At 41.3% G+C, this 20577-nt stretch overlaps 3 protein-coding genes across 6 annotated transcripts; 2 read left to right on the forward strand and 1 right to left on the reverse strand.

The window, feature by feature from the left end:
• The first annotated feature begins 835 nt into the window (after positions 1-835).
• Positions 836-11459, forward strand: LOC117962430 (serine/threonine-protein kinase Sgk2-like). Of its 3 annotated transcripts, XM_058990880.1 has the most exons (15): positions 836-1130; positions 1722-1864; positions 4473-4542; positions 4822-4882; positions 5134-5186; positions 6763-6820; positions 7287-7370; positions 7457-7588; positions 7876-7988; positions 8290-8326; positions 8519-8605; positions 8951-9046; positions 9295-9450; positions 9944-10033; positions 10148-11459. In XM_058990880.1, exons 4-15 carry the CDS (start codon positions 4847-4849, stop codon positions 10310-10312), a joined length of 1107 nt encoding a protein of 368 aa, XP_058846863.1. In that variant the 5' UTR covers positions 836-1130; positions 1722-1864; positions 4473-4542; positions 4822-4846; the 3' UTR covers positions 10313-11459. The 3 variants fall into 3 exon arrangements, with proteins under 3 accessions (XP_058846863.1, XP_058846862.1, XP_058846861.1); XM_058990879.1 differs by lacking the exons at positions 836-1130; positions 1722-1864 and adding an exon at positions 3297-3516; XM_058990878.1 differs by lacking the exons at positions 836-1130; positions 1722-1864 and adding an exon at positions 4010-4204.
• Positions 11460-12278: 819 nt separating this feature from the next.
• Positions 12279-18455, forward strand: LOC117417950 (intraflagellar transport protein 52 homolog). Of its 2 annotated transcripts, none has more exons than XM_034030387.3 (14): positions 12279-12378; positions 13083-13207; positions 13563-13650; positions 13923-14052; positions 14204-14279; positions 14595-14666; positions 15109-15235; positions 15377-15460; positions 15724-15792; positions 16083-16237; positions 16484-16571; positions 16778-16886; positions 17146-17291; positions 17456-18455. In XM_034030387.3, exons 1-14 carry the CDS (start codon positions 12361-12363, stop codon positions 17498-17500), a joined length of 1332 nt encoding a protein of 443 aa, XP_033886278.3. In that variant the 5' UTR covers positions 12279-12360; the 3' UTR covers positions 17501-18455. The 2 variants fall into 2 exon arrangements, with proteins under 2 accessions (XP_033886278.3, XP_058846865.1); XM_058990882.1 differs by having other exon boundaries at positions 12287-12378; positions 13061-13207.
• LOC117402693 (uncharacterized) lies at positions 18388-20258 on the reverse strand. The gene is made up of 2 exons (XM_034004117.3): positions 20152-20258; positions 18388-19517 (listed from the first exon to the last, which is right to left on the reverse strand). The coding sequence occupies exons 1-2, from the start codon at positions 20174-20176 to the stop codon at positions 18715-18717; spliced, it is 828 nt and encodes a 275-aa protein (XP_033860008.1). The 5' UTR covers positions 20177-20258; the 3' UTR covers positions 18388-18714.
• Positions 20259-20577: the final 319 nt, after the last annotated feature.

The following is a 20577-nucleotide window of genomic DNA, read 5'->3' on the forward strand; positions in this document are numbered from 1 at the left end:
GTTTTCAATTGTGTTGCTTTTTAACATCAACTGGATGTAAACTAATATTATGTGTCACAATCTGTAATCCACCGATCTACACAGTGCATACTGTATATAGAGATAATTTCCGACGATTACAGCATTTGAAGACTGGGATGGACTCCCATTGCGTAGCAGTTTGGATCCATTCCCGTTTTTACTGGGAGTTTAAGAAGACACACCCAAGCTCTTAGCAAAACCTGGAATGGGTGAAACTGCTATGCACTAGGAGTCTTATTTCCATCCCTGTGAAGATATTGTTGGGGAAGAGCCCAGTGGAATTTGACTGTATAGTTCATTACATATCGGTCTCCCTGGCCCTCCAGCAGCAGTGAGTAAACAGCACAGGGTTGCCAATTGTCAACAAAATGACCTTCCACAACAAAAGATAAGTCCTATCAGAAACAGGGTTTATGAGGGTGTGAGGGAGTGGTTCTCTCAGATAAACCATTCAATTCGCTGTTTACCGGTATGTGTTTGTGCTTTACCTACCTGTCTGGTTTTAATTTACTGAGCTACAGAAGGTACAAAGTCTCAGAAACAGAGCACAGCATAAAAAATAATACCAAGAGAATGAAGGCAATCAAAACTAAATGTCCCTGGCATTGCGCCCATCTTTGGGTCCTGTCAAGTTATCCCTAAACTAACCAGCACCCCCACAGTGATGGAGTGCACATAAATGACTAGGTAACAGAATGGCATGGTCAGACAAGAATACGAATCTGTATTCTTCTGAAGCAAAGATGAGGGCACATAGGGATATAGCAGAGTTATATATTTCTCAACAAACATTTTGACTAGAGGTCTTTCTCAATGTCTTCTCAATGTTTGTCACCAAATTTCCCAAGCTTCTTTTGGTATTGCTACCAGTGAGTGTTTTGTAGTTCTGGATGAAATACAGTTGATTCAGGATTAGCATGCCATGGTGAATGATTTACCTGCAGTTAAGGTATTAGCTAAGAACAAGCTGACCTTCAGCAGGTATTGACTAGAGGGCACTAGTGGTGCAGAACAGCAGAGCAGGAGTGTCAATGCAAGAAAGGAATTACCTGGGTCTGTCTTGAGAGACATTACATTATACACAGTGCTGGCTCGTCTAGGCAAAGGGGGTGAGTGTTTCACATTGACTGTGCTTGTGAAAAGCACTACCTTTACCATTGTAAATTTGCACTGTAATTTTGCAGTTTTCCTATTCTTTTCCTATAGTTATACGATGCATTTAACATGGTTTACCACCGTTTGCCATGGTTTGTAATGTGCATTACCATACCTCTCTGGGTTTTACCTATGCTTACCATGTGTTATTACTCTTTGCTATGCTTTTATAAGGATTTATAAAGGGTACTGGCAAGATTTAAACAAGTTCTGTTGGTTTTGAGTCCTTTTTATTGAGCTGGGAAAATCCAGGTGTGTTTGCGTATTATTGTCTGCTAATCAGGGTTCTATTGCATACCAAAGGGTAGTAAAACAAAATGCATTTTATTGGTGAGTTAGATAGACAGGCATTTCTGCTAGTGCCTTCATCAGTATCCACAGAGTACCACGCAGGTGAAGACAGCAGCCGAAACACGTTTAATGTGACTCCTTAAAAGCTTGAAATTAAAAATGACTGCTGAGCGCTTGGAGGAACAGATGATAAGTTTGTGTGAAACAAGATAAACAGACACCCTTTACAGAACTTCCACTTTCGATACATTCAGGAGCAGCTGATACCAGCAATACAATACATGCATTCAACAGGTGAAGAATCGACGCTTATCATTTTCAGTGAGTTTGCATCACTGGAGAAACTTCACGTGTGGGTAGAGGGCATTGAACTCAGGTCACTACAAACAAGAGCGAGGTAAACCACCAGTTCTACTAACTACTAACTCTACTAACCTTGTAACTCTATAAGTCTGAGCGTGCTGTTATGCGGTTTATTTGTGTGCATGGTCCTGCATGTGTCAGCGTGTCATGCATGCATGTTTGCATGAGTGTGTGTCCTGCGCAGTACATATTCTGCATCTCTTTATCTGAAGCCACTCTGTTCAGCAAAAAACATGTCTGTGGTAATAGATGGCAAGGTCAGCCGTCTGAGGTAATGGTGCATACAAATATTGTGTCACTTTTCATCTATCTGCTATTAAACTGTTTTACTTTCTAAAATGTAACCATTTATTTCAATTTGCCGTAAAAGGCATAAGAAGTGCTTCCCTCAGCTCTGCCTAGATGGCAGCATCACACTCCTTGGCTCCCTCTAGTGGATTCAGCAGGAACAAGCTTGGGTTGCCAAGGAGAGCGAACATGTCTGGCGCTCTCAAACCAGACCAGTCTCATGCTTCTTATCTAGTATGCTGGTCAGGCTGCGAATACACAGAGAGGGTTAAGTAGCATGCTGTGGAAGATCGCTTGGTGACATTTCTACAGCAGAACATTGCTGAGGCAGCAATTGCAAAAGATTTTTCCAAGTCGATAGCATCAAGGTGTTTCTCAAAGCTTGCAAAAAGCTGTAGATTCCCATGAAGTTAACAGTGAGGCTCAGATTGTTGGTGCGGATCAGGGATAAGAGAGTGCTCTGCTCAGTCTGCTTCACAGCAGACTAGGTAACCCAGTTTAGTTTCAACATCTACAGTCGGTTTCTTGTTTCAAGGTGATAGGGGGAGGGGGAGGGAGAGAGAGATAAGTAGCAGGAAATAGGTGTCAAATATATGGCACCTCCATATAAATGAATGCTATAGTATTCTACAGTAATGGTTAAAAACACTGTCTTTTACTGCAGTATACAATATGGAATGTGCAGGGTGATATTATAAATATAGGGTTCTGCCAGTTCTATAGAATACAGAATATAGACACGTTGTTGTTTGTTGTAGGGGTCCTGCTATACAATGAGTTTATTTTGTACTCTGGGTTACAGTTACATACTTACACAGAATAAAAGCAGGACTGCAATACATACACCTGAAGACACAATAATTCCACAGGGTGCAATTCAGCTGCTGGATTTAAGGTTGCAGCTTAAGATAAATTTGCAGGGGCTTTGCAAAGTTGTGAAACATTTTTTAAATTGATGTTGAAATGTTCATTTAAATCTGCAGTTTGCACGATACACAAAAGTTGTCTTGAGTGGTGCTTGCTGGTTGCACCCAGGTTAGTATCATACAGTACAGTAGCCTACAGTATAAGAACACTGTCTCTCGCGCGCTGTCTCGCTTTGTTTTTTGGTAAATATTTTGCTGTCAGCTGACAAATGTTGTCATATAAAGCAGAGGACCCAGCATTAGGTAATAATTATCTGTAACTTTAAAACCAAACGACTTGAGTAATAGAAGCGCAGGGCGGTCACAGCGTGTGATGTGGTGTAGTTGAGGAGTCAGTAGTTACCGAGCTGGACAGCTGGGATGGAGCGGTAGGCTCGTGCTCGCCATTACGGTGCTGGAACCGAGACGTGGATTTGGTTTGAACATTTATTGCACAGTTTGAATTGTTCTACTCAAGCTGTTCTGCACCCAGGTATGCAATGTGACTTATCACTTTCAAATGTACGATACTTTTTATTATTTTTGAAAGTACATCTGCATTGTAATAGTCTAGTACTTGTTTGTACTGGTTTTATTTCACTGGTTGCCCCAAACTTTTCACTTAAAACCAAATATCCCTAATCTTAACGTAATCATTACTAAAAAATAATGTTATTACTAATCTATTTATAGTGGTCTAAATATGGGGGAATGGCTTTAATTTGCACAGTTGTGGTGTTTCTAGAGTGTGTGTGTGTATATATATATATATATATATATATATATATATATATATATATATATATATATATATATATATATATATGGGGTTTAACAGCTTTCTTTTGCAACCTTCTTGCACAGTTATGCGTTCCTTCTGAAAGGTTGTAAAGCTGTCTATTTATAAAAAAAAAAAAAAAAAACTGCCTACAGCTGAATAGCATTAATGAAGCGGAAACTAGTCAAGTAATTAATTAATGATAAGTCAAACAGTCGATTTTGCGTCCGAATGAGTTTTCTGACGACGGAGCTAGAGTCTATTTTACCAGATTAAATAGGGGTTAGACTCTAATCTTGATACAATAGTTTGTTGTGAGCGGTGTTTTGGAAACAGTAAACTGACAGTATGGAGCTGAACGGCTGTTTCCCGTGCCCGCTGCAAGCCGCTGAGATTCTGACAGGTTTCTTTTTAATCCTATCTGTTTAAACACGCGCTGCACTGCAGTGTCATTGTGTTTTTTTCATAACTGTGTACTGTTGTTAGGTATCGGTATCGGACTGACCTTAATGTGCTAGGCGGGTTCAATTGTGTACAGTAGGTTAATGGTGTTTTTTTTTTCTGCATGTAGCTTGACATTTCCAGTTAGGAATATTCAACACATGTATTACTTATAAATTAATATTAAATGCATCTTCTAATTGAATTTTATTTTTATTTTTATTTTATAGGGTATATAAAGAAGAAGAAAGACGCAATTCAGGACATTGTTAAGAAATCTAAAGAAAAGATATGCACTTAGTAAGTTTAAGCGTGTTGTTGTTGTTAGTTGCATTTCTGTAGCGGAAGTCAGTATATAAAGGGTTAATGATATGGGAGCCAGTCTCCCCACATAAACCAGGTTCTTTACACAATCATGTGGCTTGTGTTACATAAGTTATGTAAAGCTGGATTTGGCTTTGCAAACAACTACTTCAGCACAGTAACAAGACCATAAAGTTTCCTATCACAGAGCTCAAACACTGATCATTTCACTATTGGTGTGTGGCTGCTCTTTATTGTATTTTGGTTTTTTTTAAGTTCTGAAGCCGTCTCTCTTTTGGAAATGGATTGGACAAAAAACATGGCCAACCATAACCAGGTAAGTGTGTTTTTCTGTTGTTGGTTGGTGTGGACTTGTGAAAGGCTGATAGTTGACACCACTGAAGATTGAAAACCTCTCTGTATTGCCCCTCTAACATGCCTGGTCTACCACGCCCTACCTTAGGGGTGTTTTTTTTAAATGACAGCAATATATTGAATTCTGCAAAAGGTGCCTACGTTTTACACAGTGATAAGCAACCCCTCTAAAGCTGCGTCACTCTGCATAATGGCAATGCATTTCTCTTCCAGCCACGGTCACCAACCACAAGCGATATTAACCTGGGACCCTCAGCCAATCCCAAGTAAGTGCTCTACTTTCAAGAGGTGGTTTTGTGTGACACGGGTGACATTCCGTTGATGTCGGGTTACTCCTCTAAGTAGACTGAGGAAAGTGGCCTAAACTACGTGACAGTGCGCCTCGTTTACACAACTTTAAACTTTCCTTTTTTTGTTATTATTATTATTATTATTATTATTTATTTTCTTAGCAGACGCCCTTATCCAGGGCGACTTACAATCGTAAGCAAATACATTTCAAGTGTTACAATACAAGTAATACAATAAGAGCAAGAAATACAATAACTTTTGTTCAAGCAAAGTACAAGTGTGACAAACCACAATTCAATAATACAGCAGATAATAGTGATAGTTACATCAGGATATGATTAAGTAGTGATAGTTACATCAGGATGTGATTAAATACAAAGTACTACAGGTTAAACACTTGGCAGATTACAGTATTCTGAAGTACAGGATTAAATGCAGTAAAATAGGGGGCAGATAAGAGCAAAATAAAGCACATTTACATGAAGGGTGATAGTGTCCCAGGATACAAACAGAGGAGTTCTACTTGTGTTGTTGCTGTGTTTAAAGTTAGATAATGATGAAACATAAGACTGTACAATACTCCAAACCCTCTGTGGAATAAGCAGAGAAAGATTTCATGGACGCTAACCCCTATTTTAAATGAACAAAACACACTAATTTAACCCCCAAAAAAAGCCATTAATAAAGCAGGACTGTGTTTCGAGGTTTATTTGCAATGTCTACACGGCTCTCGTGCAAGAAAATGCATTCCAGTCTCCGAAAAGAAGAATAAACACAAGTCTGAATTGACTTGTAAACATAACAATCTAAACATCCTCAAATACATCAACATTTACTATAAACATCTGACAAATGTAACCTTGCTCTGGTAGGTGTATACCCAGACCTCTAGCAGTCTGGCAACTAAAACAATCTCGCCCACTGCTTTTACAAACAACTCCACTCCAAAATGCCCGACCTGCGTAGCACACACTCTGTTTAAAGTCGGTTTTGGTGAGCAGGACTGCCAACCTGACAGCTCGGTTGGCAGGTGCTTCCTTGTCCGAGACTGAGCCAGGATAATTGAAACGACTTGCAGATGGTTATCCTATGCCCCGTTGACTGTGTTTTGGCAGGTGTTTCTCATGTTTTCGTTGGCGCCAGTGTCTTGTAACAATGGCATCTTCCTCAGAGTGACGTCCACAGCAGGGTCCGTGCCTACAGTAAATGCAGGCTTGTTTGTTTAGTTTAACTTCATTGTCTGCTGGTGTCCTTGCAGTGTCAGGGTAGATAAGAGCTTTCCATGATTATTTCAATTAAAGGCCAAACAGAGAAGGAAATAAATCGATCCCTTGAATTCTTTGCTATTCATTGTATGAAAGATGCACTCATGGTGGTATACTTGTGCAGTAACCCTTTACTTCCCAATGCAATTGACTGACAGAGGCACAGTGAATAAGCAGCTATTTTTATTCTTGAAAATAATGCAATACAACATAAATTGACAAGAGACTGGAAATGTGTGGGTTCTTATTTCATACTACTTGTATCTTTTTTCATTGCCTCTTTCAGTGCCAAACCTACAGACTTTGACTTCTTGACAGTTATTGGAAAAGGGAGCTATGGAAAAGTATGTTCATTTCTTTTTTTAATACAATTACATTGGAAGGGCATCTCTTTGTGCACCATGTGGACTGCACCAGCTGTAACAACTGTAGCGTTGCATGCAGTCCTGGGTTTCAGAATTACTCATGAACTATATTGCTAGAGACTTGGGGAGGCGTATTCCTACTGTGCAGATTAAGTAGCTTACTCCTAGTGCCTGGCCATTTAATAATACACAAACAAGGGGATCTCTGAAACCCAAGAGTGGGTGCAGGAATAGTGCCAGTTTCCAACCTTTTCTGTAGTAGATGTTGCTGCACAAATTGTCCAATTTTATTGATTACAAAATTGGTCACCTCAAAACTAAGATTCTAGAGGGTATTGGAATCACCAGGGGGCGAGTTCCCAATCTTGAGATTTTTCATTGACATTTGCATTTTAATTTGTACAGTTCAGTGTATACGTTTCAAAACCTTCGCACTCTCCTCCAGGTGCTGCTTGCGAAACGCAAATCAGACGGCAAGTTTTATGCTGTGAAAGTCCTACAGAAGAAAACAGTACTAAAAAAGAAAGAGGTGAGACCGCGTTATTCTGATGTTCATAGTTGCCGGCGTAATTTTTTAGAGCTGAAAAAGTAAAGTGCTTTTGTGATGGTTTTCAGCAAAAGAACATCATGGCTGAGCGCAGTGTGCTGCTGAAGAGCCTGAAGCACCCGTTCCTGGTGGGGCTGCACTACTCCTTCCAGACTCCAGAGAAGCTCTACTTCGTCCTGGACTATGTCAATGGAGGAGAGGTATGGTACCAACACTCGCAGGGTCCATGGAGCCTTGGCCCACTGCACCGCTCCCAACTAGAAGACTTCAGTCTTGCACCCTTGGAGAGTTGTTTGAGGGAGTCGTGGTCGTGCTAAGAAATTTACAAAAACAAACTAATCTCAGTCATATTGCTTGTTCACACATCAGCTTTTTTTGTTTGGTATGTACACAGAGGAAAAACACACGTGCAGTACCTTAAAAACAGGAGCTGGTGATTTGCATGGCCCTCTCCTGCCTCTCACTGTCACTCTTCCTTCTCTCCCAGCTGTTCTTTCACCTGCAGAGGGAACGATGTTTCCTGGAGCCCCGTGCACGATTCTACGCAGCAGAGCTTGCCAGCGCTATAGGTTACCTGCACTCCCTCGATGTTGTCTACAGGTGAGTCCTGCGTTAAGGTTCTTGTTAGTCATGTATCCAATATAAAACAATAGAGGTTCAGTAATGATGCTGGCATTCATAATTGCATGTAATTGCAACTATGAATGCCAGGATCTAAAACTCTCCACTATTTGTTTAGTGGAGCAGAGTTTGGAGCCCACCCCCTCTTTAGCTAATTGATCAACCAGACCTCCGGTCTATCATCTTTTATAGCCACTAGGTCATGCTGCCTCCCTTACAACTGTCGCTCCATGTTGTATGTATTCCCTTCTGTTTTCTCACTGGTTTACTTCTGTTTCAGAGACCTAAAGCCAGAGAACATCCTGCTGGATTCTCAGGTAAGCCCTTGCCAGGTTCAAACGGAATAAAAATCGTGCCTAACGTCTCTGAACCTCGCACAGACCTTGACCAGGAAAATCGTTGTTTAATTTTTGAACCCGCTGGCTGGGCTGCCCCAAGTTTTGTAGCGATGGGAGGTGACTGAATTGTTTGGTGGTTCTTGAATTGCTTTTTTCCCTTGTGTGTTCCAGGGCCATATTGTGCTGACTGATTTTGGCCTCTGTAAAGAAGGAATAGACCCCAAAGCCACCACCTCCACCTTCTGTGGCACTCCAGAGGTGAGATCTGGGTTCTTTCAAACTTCAGAACAAAGGGAGAAGTTATGAACAAGAGGAGACCATTCAGCCCATCGCTGCTCATTAACTTACATAGACATTGTGCTTTTATATATTTTGTCACACAAGCAAGTTGCGAAATGGTAGGAATAGAATTGTTTGTTATAATATCGAACCTCTCCATGCAGGGTCTCTAAACAAGAACCTACCGATTCTTTGTCATTACAATTGCAGTCCATCAAACTTCAAAAACATTTAACTAGGCATTTAAAAAAAGTGATGGGATTGATGGGAGAAGACAGAGTTGGGAGTGTAACTGAGGGTCTTCTCCTTATCTCGTGTCCACAGTATCTGGCCCCAGAAGTGTTGAAGAAGCAGCCCTACGATCGCACTGTGGACTGGTGGTGTCTGGGCGCTGTGCTCTACGAGATGCTATATGGGCTGGTGAGTTCACCATTTTGGACTGCTGCTTCTCTAATGATCTCTAATTTCCAGCACCTTTTTTTGGTCCAAATTGAGACTTCCCTTCGAAACGGGCCGCATGCACATTGCTGCTAAAGGATCCTCACTTAACCATCATTCAGCTTTACTCGCTGGTAACACACATTGAACTTCCAGTGCAGTGCAAGCCTATGCGATAACACATTCCTTCTGGCTGTTAAAGTGCTGTGTATGTGTGTGCGCTGTTCCAGCCCCCGTTCTACAGTCGTGACGTTACAGAGATGTACGACAACATCCTGCACAAAAAGCTGGAGCTCCGGGGGGGCAAGACCGTGGCGGCCTGTGACATCTTGAAGGGGCTCCTGCAGAAGGACCAGCACCACCGCCTGGGGGCCACTGCGGACTTTGTGAGTCATTCTGCGTCCAGATTTTTTTGCTCCATTTCAAAGTTTGCACTATTCCTTGTTTTATTAATTTTATTTATTTATTATCCAAAAAGGATGACATTAGTGCGTGTAAGTGCCTAAAGTGTGGTTTTGGACACATTACATTTTTAATTGTAAATGTTTTCAATTATTTTCTCCATTGCTTTATGTGGGGGGAGGGGTGGCATCCTCATATGAGGTCATCATGCATTTGTGTCTTCATGTAAAGACCATCCCCATATCCGGTCACCATGTATGAAGGGTGATGAGCAGTTACACTCAAGTGTTCTCTCAATATGGCCATCAGTTTCAATAAACCGTTTAAGTAGTGTTTGTGTTTTTTTAGTTAGTGCTGAAAGAGTTGTTGGTATTATGTTGTATTTCAATGACTCAAGTTTCCTGTCCTACATTAGGAAATTCATCTTCAATACATGAATACTTTCATTTTTTTAAAGAAAATCTGTATTCCTTTCAGTTGGAGATTAAAAGCCATGTGTTTTTCTCGCCTATAAACTGGGACGACCTGTATCACAAGAGAATCACTCCACCATACAACCCCAATGTGGTGAGTAGCTGCTGCTGTTGTCAAGGGTATTATATTAATAGTTTTTAACATGGTTGTGTGGTTTTGAATAGTGTACCTGCCTTTCTACTTCTTGTAATCCCTCCTCTCTTCCAGAACGGCCCGGCTGACCTCCGACACTGTGACCCCGAGTTCACCAGTGAGGCGGTGCCGAATTCCTTGGGGCGCACCCCTGATCTGACCTCGGGCTTGTCCTCCAGCGTCTCCAATGCCTTCAAAGGCTTCTCCTACGCCCCCAGTGACGACGCCTTCCCCCTCTAAAACCAGAGCTCAGACTTTCTTCCAATTAAACACCCTGAAGAGGAGTCAGCCAGGCAGGCCAGTAATCCCGCAAGAAGCTTCGTGGGGGAGAGGGCACTGAGCTGAAGGGTTTTTTTTTTTTTTTTTTTTGGATCATGGTTTTATAAGGGACTCTCATTCCTGTTCTGTATTTATAACTTTGCATAATAGAACACGAAGTGATTACTGTAAATATGTGATCGTAAACATCAGACGGCAGATTCTGACGGCTGAAGTGTTGAATACAGTGCTTGTGAAAAGTTCTAGATTGATGGCCGTGGACATTTTTATTTAGCCACAGAACAGGTACAGCAAAGGGAGCCTTGGTAATGAGATCCCCTTCTCCCATATGCACGGCATGGCACGGCACCACTGCCAAATGCTTTAATCTCCTTTTAAGGTCAGAGAAACTGTCTATTAGGAACTGGACTGAGACCTTTGGAACTTATTCACACAAACCTCAACCCCCTTTTAGGTGGAGAGAGTTTCTATCACTTCCAGCTGGTATGAAAGACTTCATACCCAGTCCATTGCTGATCACAGTGAGCCAACGACATACCTATCTATTATTATTGTATGTATATCTATCTATCTATCTATCTATCTGTCTATCTATCTATCTCTATGTATCTATCTATCTGTCTCCTTCAGTCGCTGTGTGCACAATTGTACCTTAAGTTTCCTATCTATGTATCAATTTTATAATGCATTTCGAAGTTCTAGCAGGGCAACTGTTTAAAATTTCTAAAGGTTAAATAAAAAATATTGTGACATATATAACTGCTGGTATCACAGACTGTGATTAACTAATGTTGGACTACTGTAAACTTGGGTAAGGTAGTCCAGGATTAGTGCTAATGGGTGTGTGTGTGTGAAACTAGCAGATGCAAAACAATGTAAAACAGACAGGGGTGTGTGGTAATGTGGGCATCTGAACCACTGAGCAGCACGGACAGCACTCCAGGCCAAAGAGCAAGGGGTGTAAAGCCACTGATGGTACCAGGGACATTTGTATGAAGCAAGAAATCAGTGTTAGAGGTGGTGGTGGGATTTAGAAGAATTATTTAGCCATTATGCAGTTACTCTTATGTACAACTTGATTAAAAATTAATAAAGCTGACTATTAATAGCTGTGTTGCATGCCTCTTATTGTCCGGAAGGCTTCTTGCTGCAGTACAGTACACGTTAATGATTAACACCAAGGGGTATTGGAGACTTCTTAAAGGAGCCCAGAGCAGACTCAGAGTGACTCAGCCCTTCATACTGCTCTAGCTCCTTGCAGTTTACAGGCATCGCTGCTGAAAGAACCATTTTTTGCAGTCCTGGTTTTAAACCTGCCTTCACATTGGTTCCATCATGGGTTTATATAGCGATCTGCTCAACCGTTGCAGCTGCAGCACTGTTTCAAGTCACATGACTTCTGATGTGGTTTTCCAGCTTGGCCCCATTTGGTCTGGGGGGGGGAAAAAATGACACAGAAATGCCCCACAACACAGAGCCTGGTTTCCATAGAGCCACATGCACGCCATAGAACAAGCATGGGATTGATGATGTGAGTCCACAGCCTGGCTACCTGCTGAGTGGGTGTGTGTCTGCCTGAATCTCTGATAAAACCTGAATCATGGTGTGATGCAAAAACACTTGTAGAGTCCATGCTGTCTTCAGGCTCTGAAAAAAAAAATGTTGTCACGTACAATAAGTCATGACAAAAATGCTTTTGCTTTAGTAATTACTAGGAAACACGGAAACATTTAATAAGTATCACATACAATGTTAGTGTTGTGTTGTACTGTACTGGACTATGAAAAATGTGGAATGATAACACTCCAAACCAGCAAGTGGCGCTTTCTTGGAGAAAAATAATGCTTTGTGGGGAGCGCCTGGTCTTTATCCAACATATTTGGCGAATCCCATAATCCTACCACCCCTATTGATTTAGAATGGAATGCCCCGTTGTCAGGGTGGAAGCGGCCTTGGTTACCGCAGTTGTTGTTTGCTCCCAGAATGCATTTGGAAGAGGCCTGTGGAAGATGGTGACCAACAGACAGGTAAAGAGAAAGCAGTGTCCGAACGAAGGCTGTCGGGCTCCTTAAAATAAACTTTGATTAATATTATAAAAGCGTCTCAAGCTTGAGGAAGGAAAGAAAGAACATATTTGCAAAATAAAAAAAGTGTTCAAAGCAATAGTTCGTATTCAATTCGATACCTTTAATAAACGCGCTTTAATTAAAATGTGAAATAAATTGCATTGTCTTTTGTACTGTTAGCTATTTGTGCAATTTGTCAGCTTCTCCCCTCGAACATTTTGAATGTTATTGATTTAGAGTAGCATACAGATACATGTAATCTCTGCCCATTCTAATTTTAGTATATGCTGTCCGTTTTTCTTAGTATGTATGAATATAATATACTCCATGTATGTGTGTGTGCCTCAGTCTGTCTGTAGTGTAACTGTTACTTTTAATAGTCGATCTGCCTTATCTCTCCATGCCAACATGACCCCGTGCAGGTGACTGTTTATTTTTAGGGGGAACACTTAATTAAAAACACAAGCAAAATATTTCGCTCAAACAATAATTAAATAAAAAAAAAAAACAACAACATATAGTAGAAAGTTGGCATTTAATGTAGATGTAAGAAGAACGAAAGATCAACGTTTACCAAAGTGTGTTCATCTGTTCAGTAATACTACATCTCTAAGTTTTATTCTCTGACATGTCTTTAACACAGACAAGCTTCGCCTCTTTTGCAGGAAAACATGGAGAAGCACCAGCGCAACACCATTGTGTTCAACGCTTCTAAGCGGGAGATGTTTACAGCGAGTAGCGGCTACAAATCCCTGCAGAAGAAGCTGAAAACGCACTGGAAAATCCAGAGGTACTGCCTCCAGACTTTGCCCCAACCCTGGCAGGGCTAGGAGTGGGCATCTTATCAGGGCTTGGCTGGTCCTGCATTACCTGGCTTTTGTCAGAACTTAAAACATTGAAACTAAATAAAATGTAAGACAGAACATCACAATTCAGTAACTAGCTGTGTGACTTCTTACACTGTAGTTTCAGATGATGTGGCTGGTTACTGCAGTACTGTCAATGTATAGACATGTTTATCAATTTGGATGTCTGTCATTCTCAAATTTTGAAACTCCCTTGTACTTTTTGTAAACTAGGTTTTAGCTCTAGTGATTGCACTGTTTAAACGAATCAGTAACTCTGGGTTTCATTTCCCCCTTTAGTTTTAAAGAAGAGATTTCGGAGGAGAAGCTGAGAGGAGTGAAACTGTGGATCACAGCCGGACCCAGAGACAAATTCACTGCAGCTGAAGTAAGAGGCTCAACACTGGATTGTGCAGCACAGATATGTTTTCTCCTTATTAATTTAAGATTGGCAACAGTGTCCTAGGGACTTCTGTGGTCATCTCTGTTAATTCTGCCCATGAAGAAAACAAATGGTAATGTTCTGGCACGGCTAGGCCATCGATATTTATATTCATATACCCTGTATCCAAATACTTAAGGTTAGCGTGTGGTGCTGTTTGTCTCGGGTCATGTAATGCAGTGCAACTGCTATACAGTTCACACTGTAGCTTGTCTCAGTTCGAGGTGCTGAAGAGATACCTGGACAGCGGTGGGGATATCCTGGTCATGCTGGGTGAAGGTGGGGAGCTCAAGTATGACACCAACATCAACTTTCTGCTTGAGGAGTTTGGAATCATGGTGAACAACGGTGAGTCTTTACAAGTTAATACACCCTTTGCTTTGTGCTAGAAGGCTTGGTTTCCAAAACCTAGTATCTTTGTAGTTATTGTATGGATAGTTTTGTTTCACTGTACATTTCTGCAGGGTGCGTGGGCTCACAGCTTCTTTCTGCCTTGCAGATGCTGTGGTGAGGAATGTGTATTATAAATATTTTCACCCAAAAGAAGCACTTGTATCCAATGGCGTCTTAAACAGGTAAACTTAGAGAATTTAGTTCAATGAAAAGTTTGATACAGAAGCTTTCCACTGAAATGCTTTTTAGTTTGTTTACCCATCAACATTTGTAGCAGTAGTATAGTTTGTGTTTATGCAGAATTTTGTGAAAAAATGAACAATACCATTGCATAAGTATTTTTTAAAGGATACCAACTTCAGATACTGAATATTTTATCTTTGTTTTTTAAATGTGTAGGTTAGCTAAATATAACAATGTTTGCTAATTTGTGGTTTGAGAGCCACTGTATAGACTTTTACTGATAGATGATTACATTAACATGCTTTTACCTCCAGAGAGGTCAGCCGTGCTGCTGGGAAACTGGTGACCGGAATCATTGACGATGACAGCAGTGGGAATAACTCGCAGTAGGTGCAGTTCTTCAAGGATTGACTTCTTAATTATTTATAGAGAGAACCGCTCTTTTGTACAGTAGAATGTTTGTTGTTTCACATTTTATTTATGCATTGGTTTTTGTATGACGTCTTATTTTAATGATATTTTGATGCAATCATTTATTAATCAGTCTAGTGTTATAGGAACATGGTAATATTTTTCTCAGAATACATTTCAAACAGTGTTTTTTTGAATATTCAAAAGTCTATCCCAGAACTAATATGTTTATTTGTAAGCAAGGCTTAATTTAGTTAATAAAGAATACATTCTATGTATTGACAAGGAGGGCTGTGTGGGAAATCAACAGTATGTGCCACCACTTGCTTTAATCGTGTATTTTTTATAAGATGAATCGGCTGTTGGTAGATTGAAACTCATGCATGGTATCAATATTGTATCTTTGTACCTCCCCAGGGCGCTTACCTTTGTGTACCCTTATGGAGCCACTCTTAATGTGATGAAGCCAGCTGTAGCTGTACTCTCCACAGGGTCAGTCTGCTTCCCACTCAACCGCCCTGTGCTCGCCTTCTACCAGCTCAAGGTAACGGGGAGATCCTTACCAGCATTTCTTTTCATTGTTTCTCACAATTTTTAAAATCCTGTACACATATAGTATTACTGTACCAAGACCAGATATTGAAAGTCTGAATATGACACTGTATTTTCGTGTTGTGTCTTGCAGCAGGGAGGAAGGCTGGCAGTACTGGGGTCCTGCCACATGTTTAGTGACCAGTACCTAGACAAAGAGGAGAACAGCAAAATAATGGTGAGAGTTTGAATTCTGCAGTATTCAATAGCTCTGTGTGTTCCTTCACACATTTAAAGGGGCATTCTTTACAGTAAATCAGCATTGTGAGCTCAGCTTGCATTTAACCTAAGCTCTTTGTGCCTTCGTTCCACTTGAGCCTTGCTGTAAAACTGGGTAGATATTTGGATGTCAGATATGATATCTTAGAAAATGTACTATTAAAAAAAGCCTTGTCCAGCAGACTATTGATGGTGTTTTTAATTTTACACGGTATTTCCCAGGATGTCGTTTTTCAGTGGCTTACTACAAATGAGATTCGCCTGAACCAGATTGATGCTGAAGACCCTGAGGTGAGTGGACTTGTCTGTAAAATCCAGTAGCACAAGATCTAATCTGTCATCCTGGATCTGTAGCATGAGTGGGCATTTATTCAGCGTGCGTAAATTAACATTGTGCGTAAGTGCTAAGTAATATTTAAAATGTTCATTTTAAAGAGAAGAAATACCCTTTACAGTACAGTAAATGTGTTGCAACCCTCCATGCTCTCCAGTGGAGGCTTTGACTAGAAAAGAAAAAAGGAATTGGTCGTAACTCCTAGTTTGCAGAGGTTGAGTGCTGAATTTCTTTGTGTCTCCTCCAGATCTCAGACTACACGATGCTACCAAACACAGGGCTTCTGTCAGAGAGGCTGCGGGTGTGTCTGCAGGAGGGGGATGAGAACCCACGCGACTTCACCTCGCTCTTTGACATGTCGCTTTACACGCTGAATACCAGTGGGCTGCCGCAGGTCATCAAGTCAGTACTAGACCCCTGATTCCTTGTTTAACCTGGTTGATTTTCTCATCTAAAACCCTAACTGGTCTTGCATATGAAAAGTCACGAAGCTGCCAAGGTTTGTGGCTGGACTAATTATTTCATGAATGTCAGGCTACACTTTTTTTAAAAGACAGCAGTTGTGTAGACAAGTTGTAGGTCAGTTGGTGGCCTACGTGGGGAGTGCTGTGGTGTCCTGTCTCTTGAACCTGTGTGTGTTTCTTGCAGAGCCTTCAAGCAGCTGCATGTGAAGCACGAGCCTCTCCAGCTGATTCAGCCGCAGTTTGAGACGCCTCTCCCCACACTGCAGCCTGCTGTGAGTAACAGATGACCTGGGGATGGGCTTCAGCTGTCATGCATAACAAGACATTAGCTGCTATCTTTCTCATAAAGTATGTAAAAAGGTGTTCTTTTGGTTTTCTCTGTTCTGAATTGACTCCCATAACATTTGTATTTGCTTTTAAACAATCCCAGCTGCTATACGGCTCCTTTCTCAACCTGCTTTTGTTTGTGTTTGTGCAGGTTTTCCCTCCCACTTTCAGAGAGCTGCCCTCACCGAAACTTGAACTCTTTGACCTCGATGAGAACTTCTCCTCAGAGAAGGTCCGGCTCGCTCAGCTTTCAAACAAGTGTGAGTTCACATCATTAAACAGTGCAATTGCAACGGATTTCCACGGTAATATAATACTAAGATCTTGTTAGGCAAATCTGAAGGACATCAGGCAATGGAAATGCAATATCAATCCTCCTTTCCCTTCTTCCACATTTCTTTCTTAATTTAGTTGGTTGTCTCATCTTAACCACCAGTGGACATTTTCCACATCCCAGATTAAGAAGAACCCAACGGGGATCTTGTATATTAAACCCCATTAAACCCCATCTCTCTTCAGGCACTGATGATGACCTGGAGTTTTATGTACGGAAGTGTGGAGACATCTTGGGAGTGACCAGCAAACTCGACAAAGAGCAGCGAGATGCCAAACACATCCTGGAGCACATCTTCTTCCAGGTCGTGGAGTTCAAGAAGCTAAATCAGGTGGGTTCAAGATCTTTTGATTTTGTAATGCAGGAATAGCGACAATATCTAATGCCTCAAAAAATAAAACCAGTATGCATACACTATTGAAACTGCTGTAAATGGACTTTGTGCTCCTGCAAGAACATTTTTTTTTTAAAAGGATTCCTTTATCTCTCCCATAGGACCGTGACTTTGATACAACTGAGGCAGGATTTTCTCCCTTCTGAAACAGAGATTTGAGGTGTGGCTCCACTGCTGACTCTTCATACAGACTGCATCCCTAATTAGGCATGCTGAGACTGAACAGCAAAAGGGGCTTTGTTCCCTCTTTTCATAAACGGAGTTTGCTTTTGAAATCAAAAGTGCATTTCCCTGCACACTTGTATTAGCTATTTCCCTTTATTTTTGTGACATGTATTTATACTTTACATGTACATATCGTAAAAAAGTGATGATGGAATCTATTTCCACCGATTTTATCATCAAGGAAAATATTGTGCATTTAAAACCACCCACACACTGCAGAGAGAGTCAGCATTGCTCCTCAAAATGTAGCAGCTATTAGCTGGGAGGGGTTGTTTTCCAGGAAAAGCCATGGCCTCAAACTGTAGATTTATGTCTCTGTATGTATATATTTAGAGTTTAGTTTTTTTACTTAAATGTATAACATTGTGCAATGGCTCATTACACACACTTTGTACAGAAACATATTTTGTAGCATGTATATGTAAAGTAATAGATTTCCTGTTCATCAAATCAAGTGTTTTTGCAGAAATACTATCCACTATGTATGCGTTACACTATTCCCTCCATATGCTGCAAGACATCCTGGACTAGTTGTAGTTTGTTCAGATGCCCAGTCTCTTTACAGGAACCTTGAGAAGAGATTTAATAAATCTGCACATGTACAGTGCATTACCTCGGATCAGCAAGATGGAAACATTCAAGTCCCTATTGCTGACATTATGTGCAAGGCTGGCCATGATCTGTGATTTTCTTGCAATTAAACTGCACAAGTTAAGTGTTTTTGCTTTGGTATAAAAATCTTAAATGTAAATAAAAAAAAAAAGAACCTCTTGTATGTAAAAAATAAATAAATCCAAAGTAGTGCATGGGAAGTTAACACTTTTATTTCACACATGTATTCACACAATATATTTATTTATTAAAAACAAAAAGTTTTCATCAGAGGACTTTATAACCTGGATGCTTCTATTAGGTACCATAGTACTCTACAGATTAGTCAGTCTCTTCAGAGCTCTGATCCCTTCAGTGATCCTGGCCCATGGAAAACATCCATGTTCACAGCCCATGTGAAAAAAGGGGCAAAATATAGAATGGTCCTTGCAATTCCACCCATAAATGGATAGAAGTATTGTACATACTTTTAGGGCATGCCTTAAAGTTGTATTACAACCACCAACCTGCACGACAGCAATAATCATTTACTGAGGCCAGGAGCATTCCTTTCAGAGCAGGGGTACAAGCCAGCTGGGAGAGGGGAGGCCTGGGAGAAGGTGAAAGGTCGGATGTGGCAGCCCAGGGCCATCATCTCCTTCCAGGATTGCTGGTTCTCATAACTGAAGCGCAAACCACCATCATTCACTTGAGGCTTCATGCTGGCCCAGTGCAGGGACAGGCTTTCAGCAAAGGAGGAGGGTGTGGTCTTTACCCCAGGACTCCAGGACGCATTTGCTGGTGCCTCCCCCAAGATCTCTGGCATCTCATGCTGGGTCGACTCCAAGGGGGAGCAAGGATCCTGGGAATGCTGGATCAAAGAGACTTCCCACAAGGGCTGGGAGGCTAGTGGCAGGGCTGAGAGGTCCACGCAGGAGAGATCTGCAGAGCTCTCCGTGGAGGAACTCTGGGGGTGCTCTCCCTGGCATGGTGTGGAGGCCTTGCTATCAAGAGAGTGGGGTCCCACAAACTTGTGGTCATGCTCCAAGGCTAGGAGGGAGAGATTGTGAAGCCCATGGGGAGGAAGCAGCAAGATGTTGGGAGATTGGCAGAGGGAGGACAGGCTCCAGGCACCCCCCTCAGCCTCTCCCAGCCTCTCTGTGAAATCGTTGACAATTTCAGAGCGCGATGCCTTGCTCCCTCTGCTGCTCAGCTGAAGATCCAGGGTGGAGGAGGCAGATGCACTGTGGTCCTGCAGCTGGACAAAGCCCTGGTCCAGGTCTGATAGCACTAGGCTGGACAGAGAGGGGCTTTGGGTGCTCCAGGATGCAGACGTGGCAAGAGAACCTAGACAGAAGAGCAACTTCATCAGTTTCCATTAGCATTTAACAAGCACCTACTTTGTACACAGGTTTTATTGCAAAGGCACCTGGACATGCTGTAGCACTATACAAACTCAAGCAGTTTTTAGATTAAAGGAAAGCGGTTAAATCTCCATCCCGTTTGCGTGTGCATACAGTTTTCAAATTTAAAGATCGAATCTCATACATAAACCGTGCATTTGCAGGATGTCAGGGGACACCTAGCGTTCATCTCGCAACACAACAAAATTTAATGTTTCACTATTCCAGGAAAAACTGGAACGCCACTGAAGAAATACACAACCACATGGGTAAAGACAGCGCAAACACTAAAGCGAACCGTCTAAATAAAACGCGAACGAATACTTAGTACTAAGCTTTCAAAAAGAAACACCATTGACTTTGAGTTTTTCTGCATGCGACCATAAACATGATAGATTCTCAGTGTGGCGCCACGGCGGACCCTTCATACAGACTGCATGTGGTTTGACGATACATAGGCACACACAATACAAATAGCTATGTGCCCAATGGTTCTTTAGAGTTAAGCGCTGCTTGCATTACACAGTCACGGATTCTCCAAATATTGCAAAATAATGTATTGTCCTTGCTTCTCTTACCGCTGTACACACCCTCCCGGTCCATCACTTCTTTGTAATGTCGTATAGCCCGTGCTTCAGATGGCTATGGGAGCTGCCTTGATGGGTTTATACTCCACCTCATAAATGCGGAATGCCAATTTAAATCTCTTAATCGTTTGCCGTATTTGGCCATTCAATTAAACCGAGACGCCTTCCTTACAACACACACAATTACAAATTAGGGGACATGTTGTTGGGAGTGATTACAAGTAATATAATTAGATCATTGTTAGAATTGTTAATATTAACACCTGTATTATTGTTATTGTTTAGTAAATTGTATTTTTACTTCACGTGTGTACAGTCTTCCAAATAAAATATAGTAATATACTTTTAAACAAAGAAAACTGTTTGAAATCTATCCAAAACACTTTATCCGCTTTATTGTAATAAATATTATTGTCT

Source organism: Acipenser ruthenus, chromosome 18, assembly GCF_902713425.1.
Source record: "Acipenser ruthenus chromosome 18, fAciRut3.2 maternal haplotype, whole genome shotgun sequence".
NCBI classification, from domain to species: Eukaryota; Metazoa; Chordata; class Actinopteri; order Acipenseriformes; family Acipenseridae; genus Acipenser; species Acipenser ruthenus.

Coding starts and splice junctions, on each gene's coding strand:
- LOC117962430 (XM_058990878.1), top strand. CDS start 4,150: ATGGAGCTGAACGGCTGTTTCCCGTGCCCGCTGCAAGCCGCTGAGATT. Junction 8,327..8,518: donor ACATCCTGCTGGATTCTCAG/GTAAGCCCTTGC, acceptor TGTGTGTTCCAG/GGCCATATTGTGCTGACTGA. Junction 10,034..10,147: donor CACCATACAACCCCAATGTG/GTGAGTAGCTGC, acceptor CCTCTCTTCCAG/AACGGCCCGGCTGACCTCCG.
- LOC117417950 (XM_034030387.3), top strand. Junction 16,238..16,483: donor GGGCTGCCGCAGGTCATCAA/GTCAGTACTAGA, acceptor TGTTTCTTGCAG/AGCCTTCAAGCAGCTGCATG. Junction 17,292..17,455: donor AGTTCAAGAAGCTAAATCAG/GTGGGTTCAAGA, acceptor TCTCTCCCATAG/GACCGTGACTTTGATACAAC.
- LOC117402693 (XM_034004117.3), bottom strand. CDS start 20,176: ATGGACCGGGAGGGTGTGTACAGCG. Junction 19,518..20,151: donor CCGGGAGGGTGTGTACAGCG/GTAAGAGAAGCA, acceptor TCTTCTGTCTAG/GTTCTCTTGCCACGTCTGCA.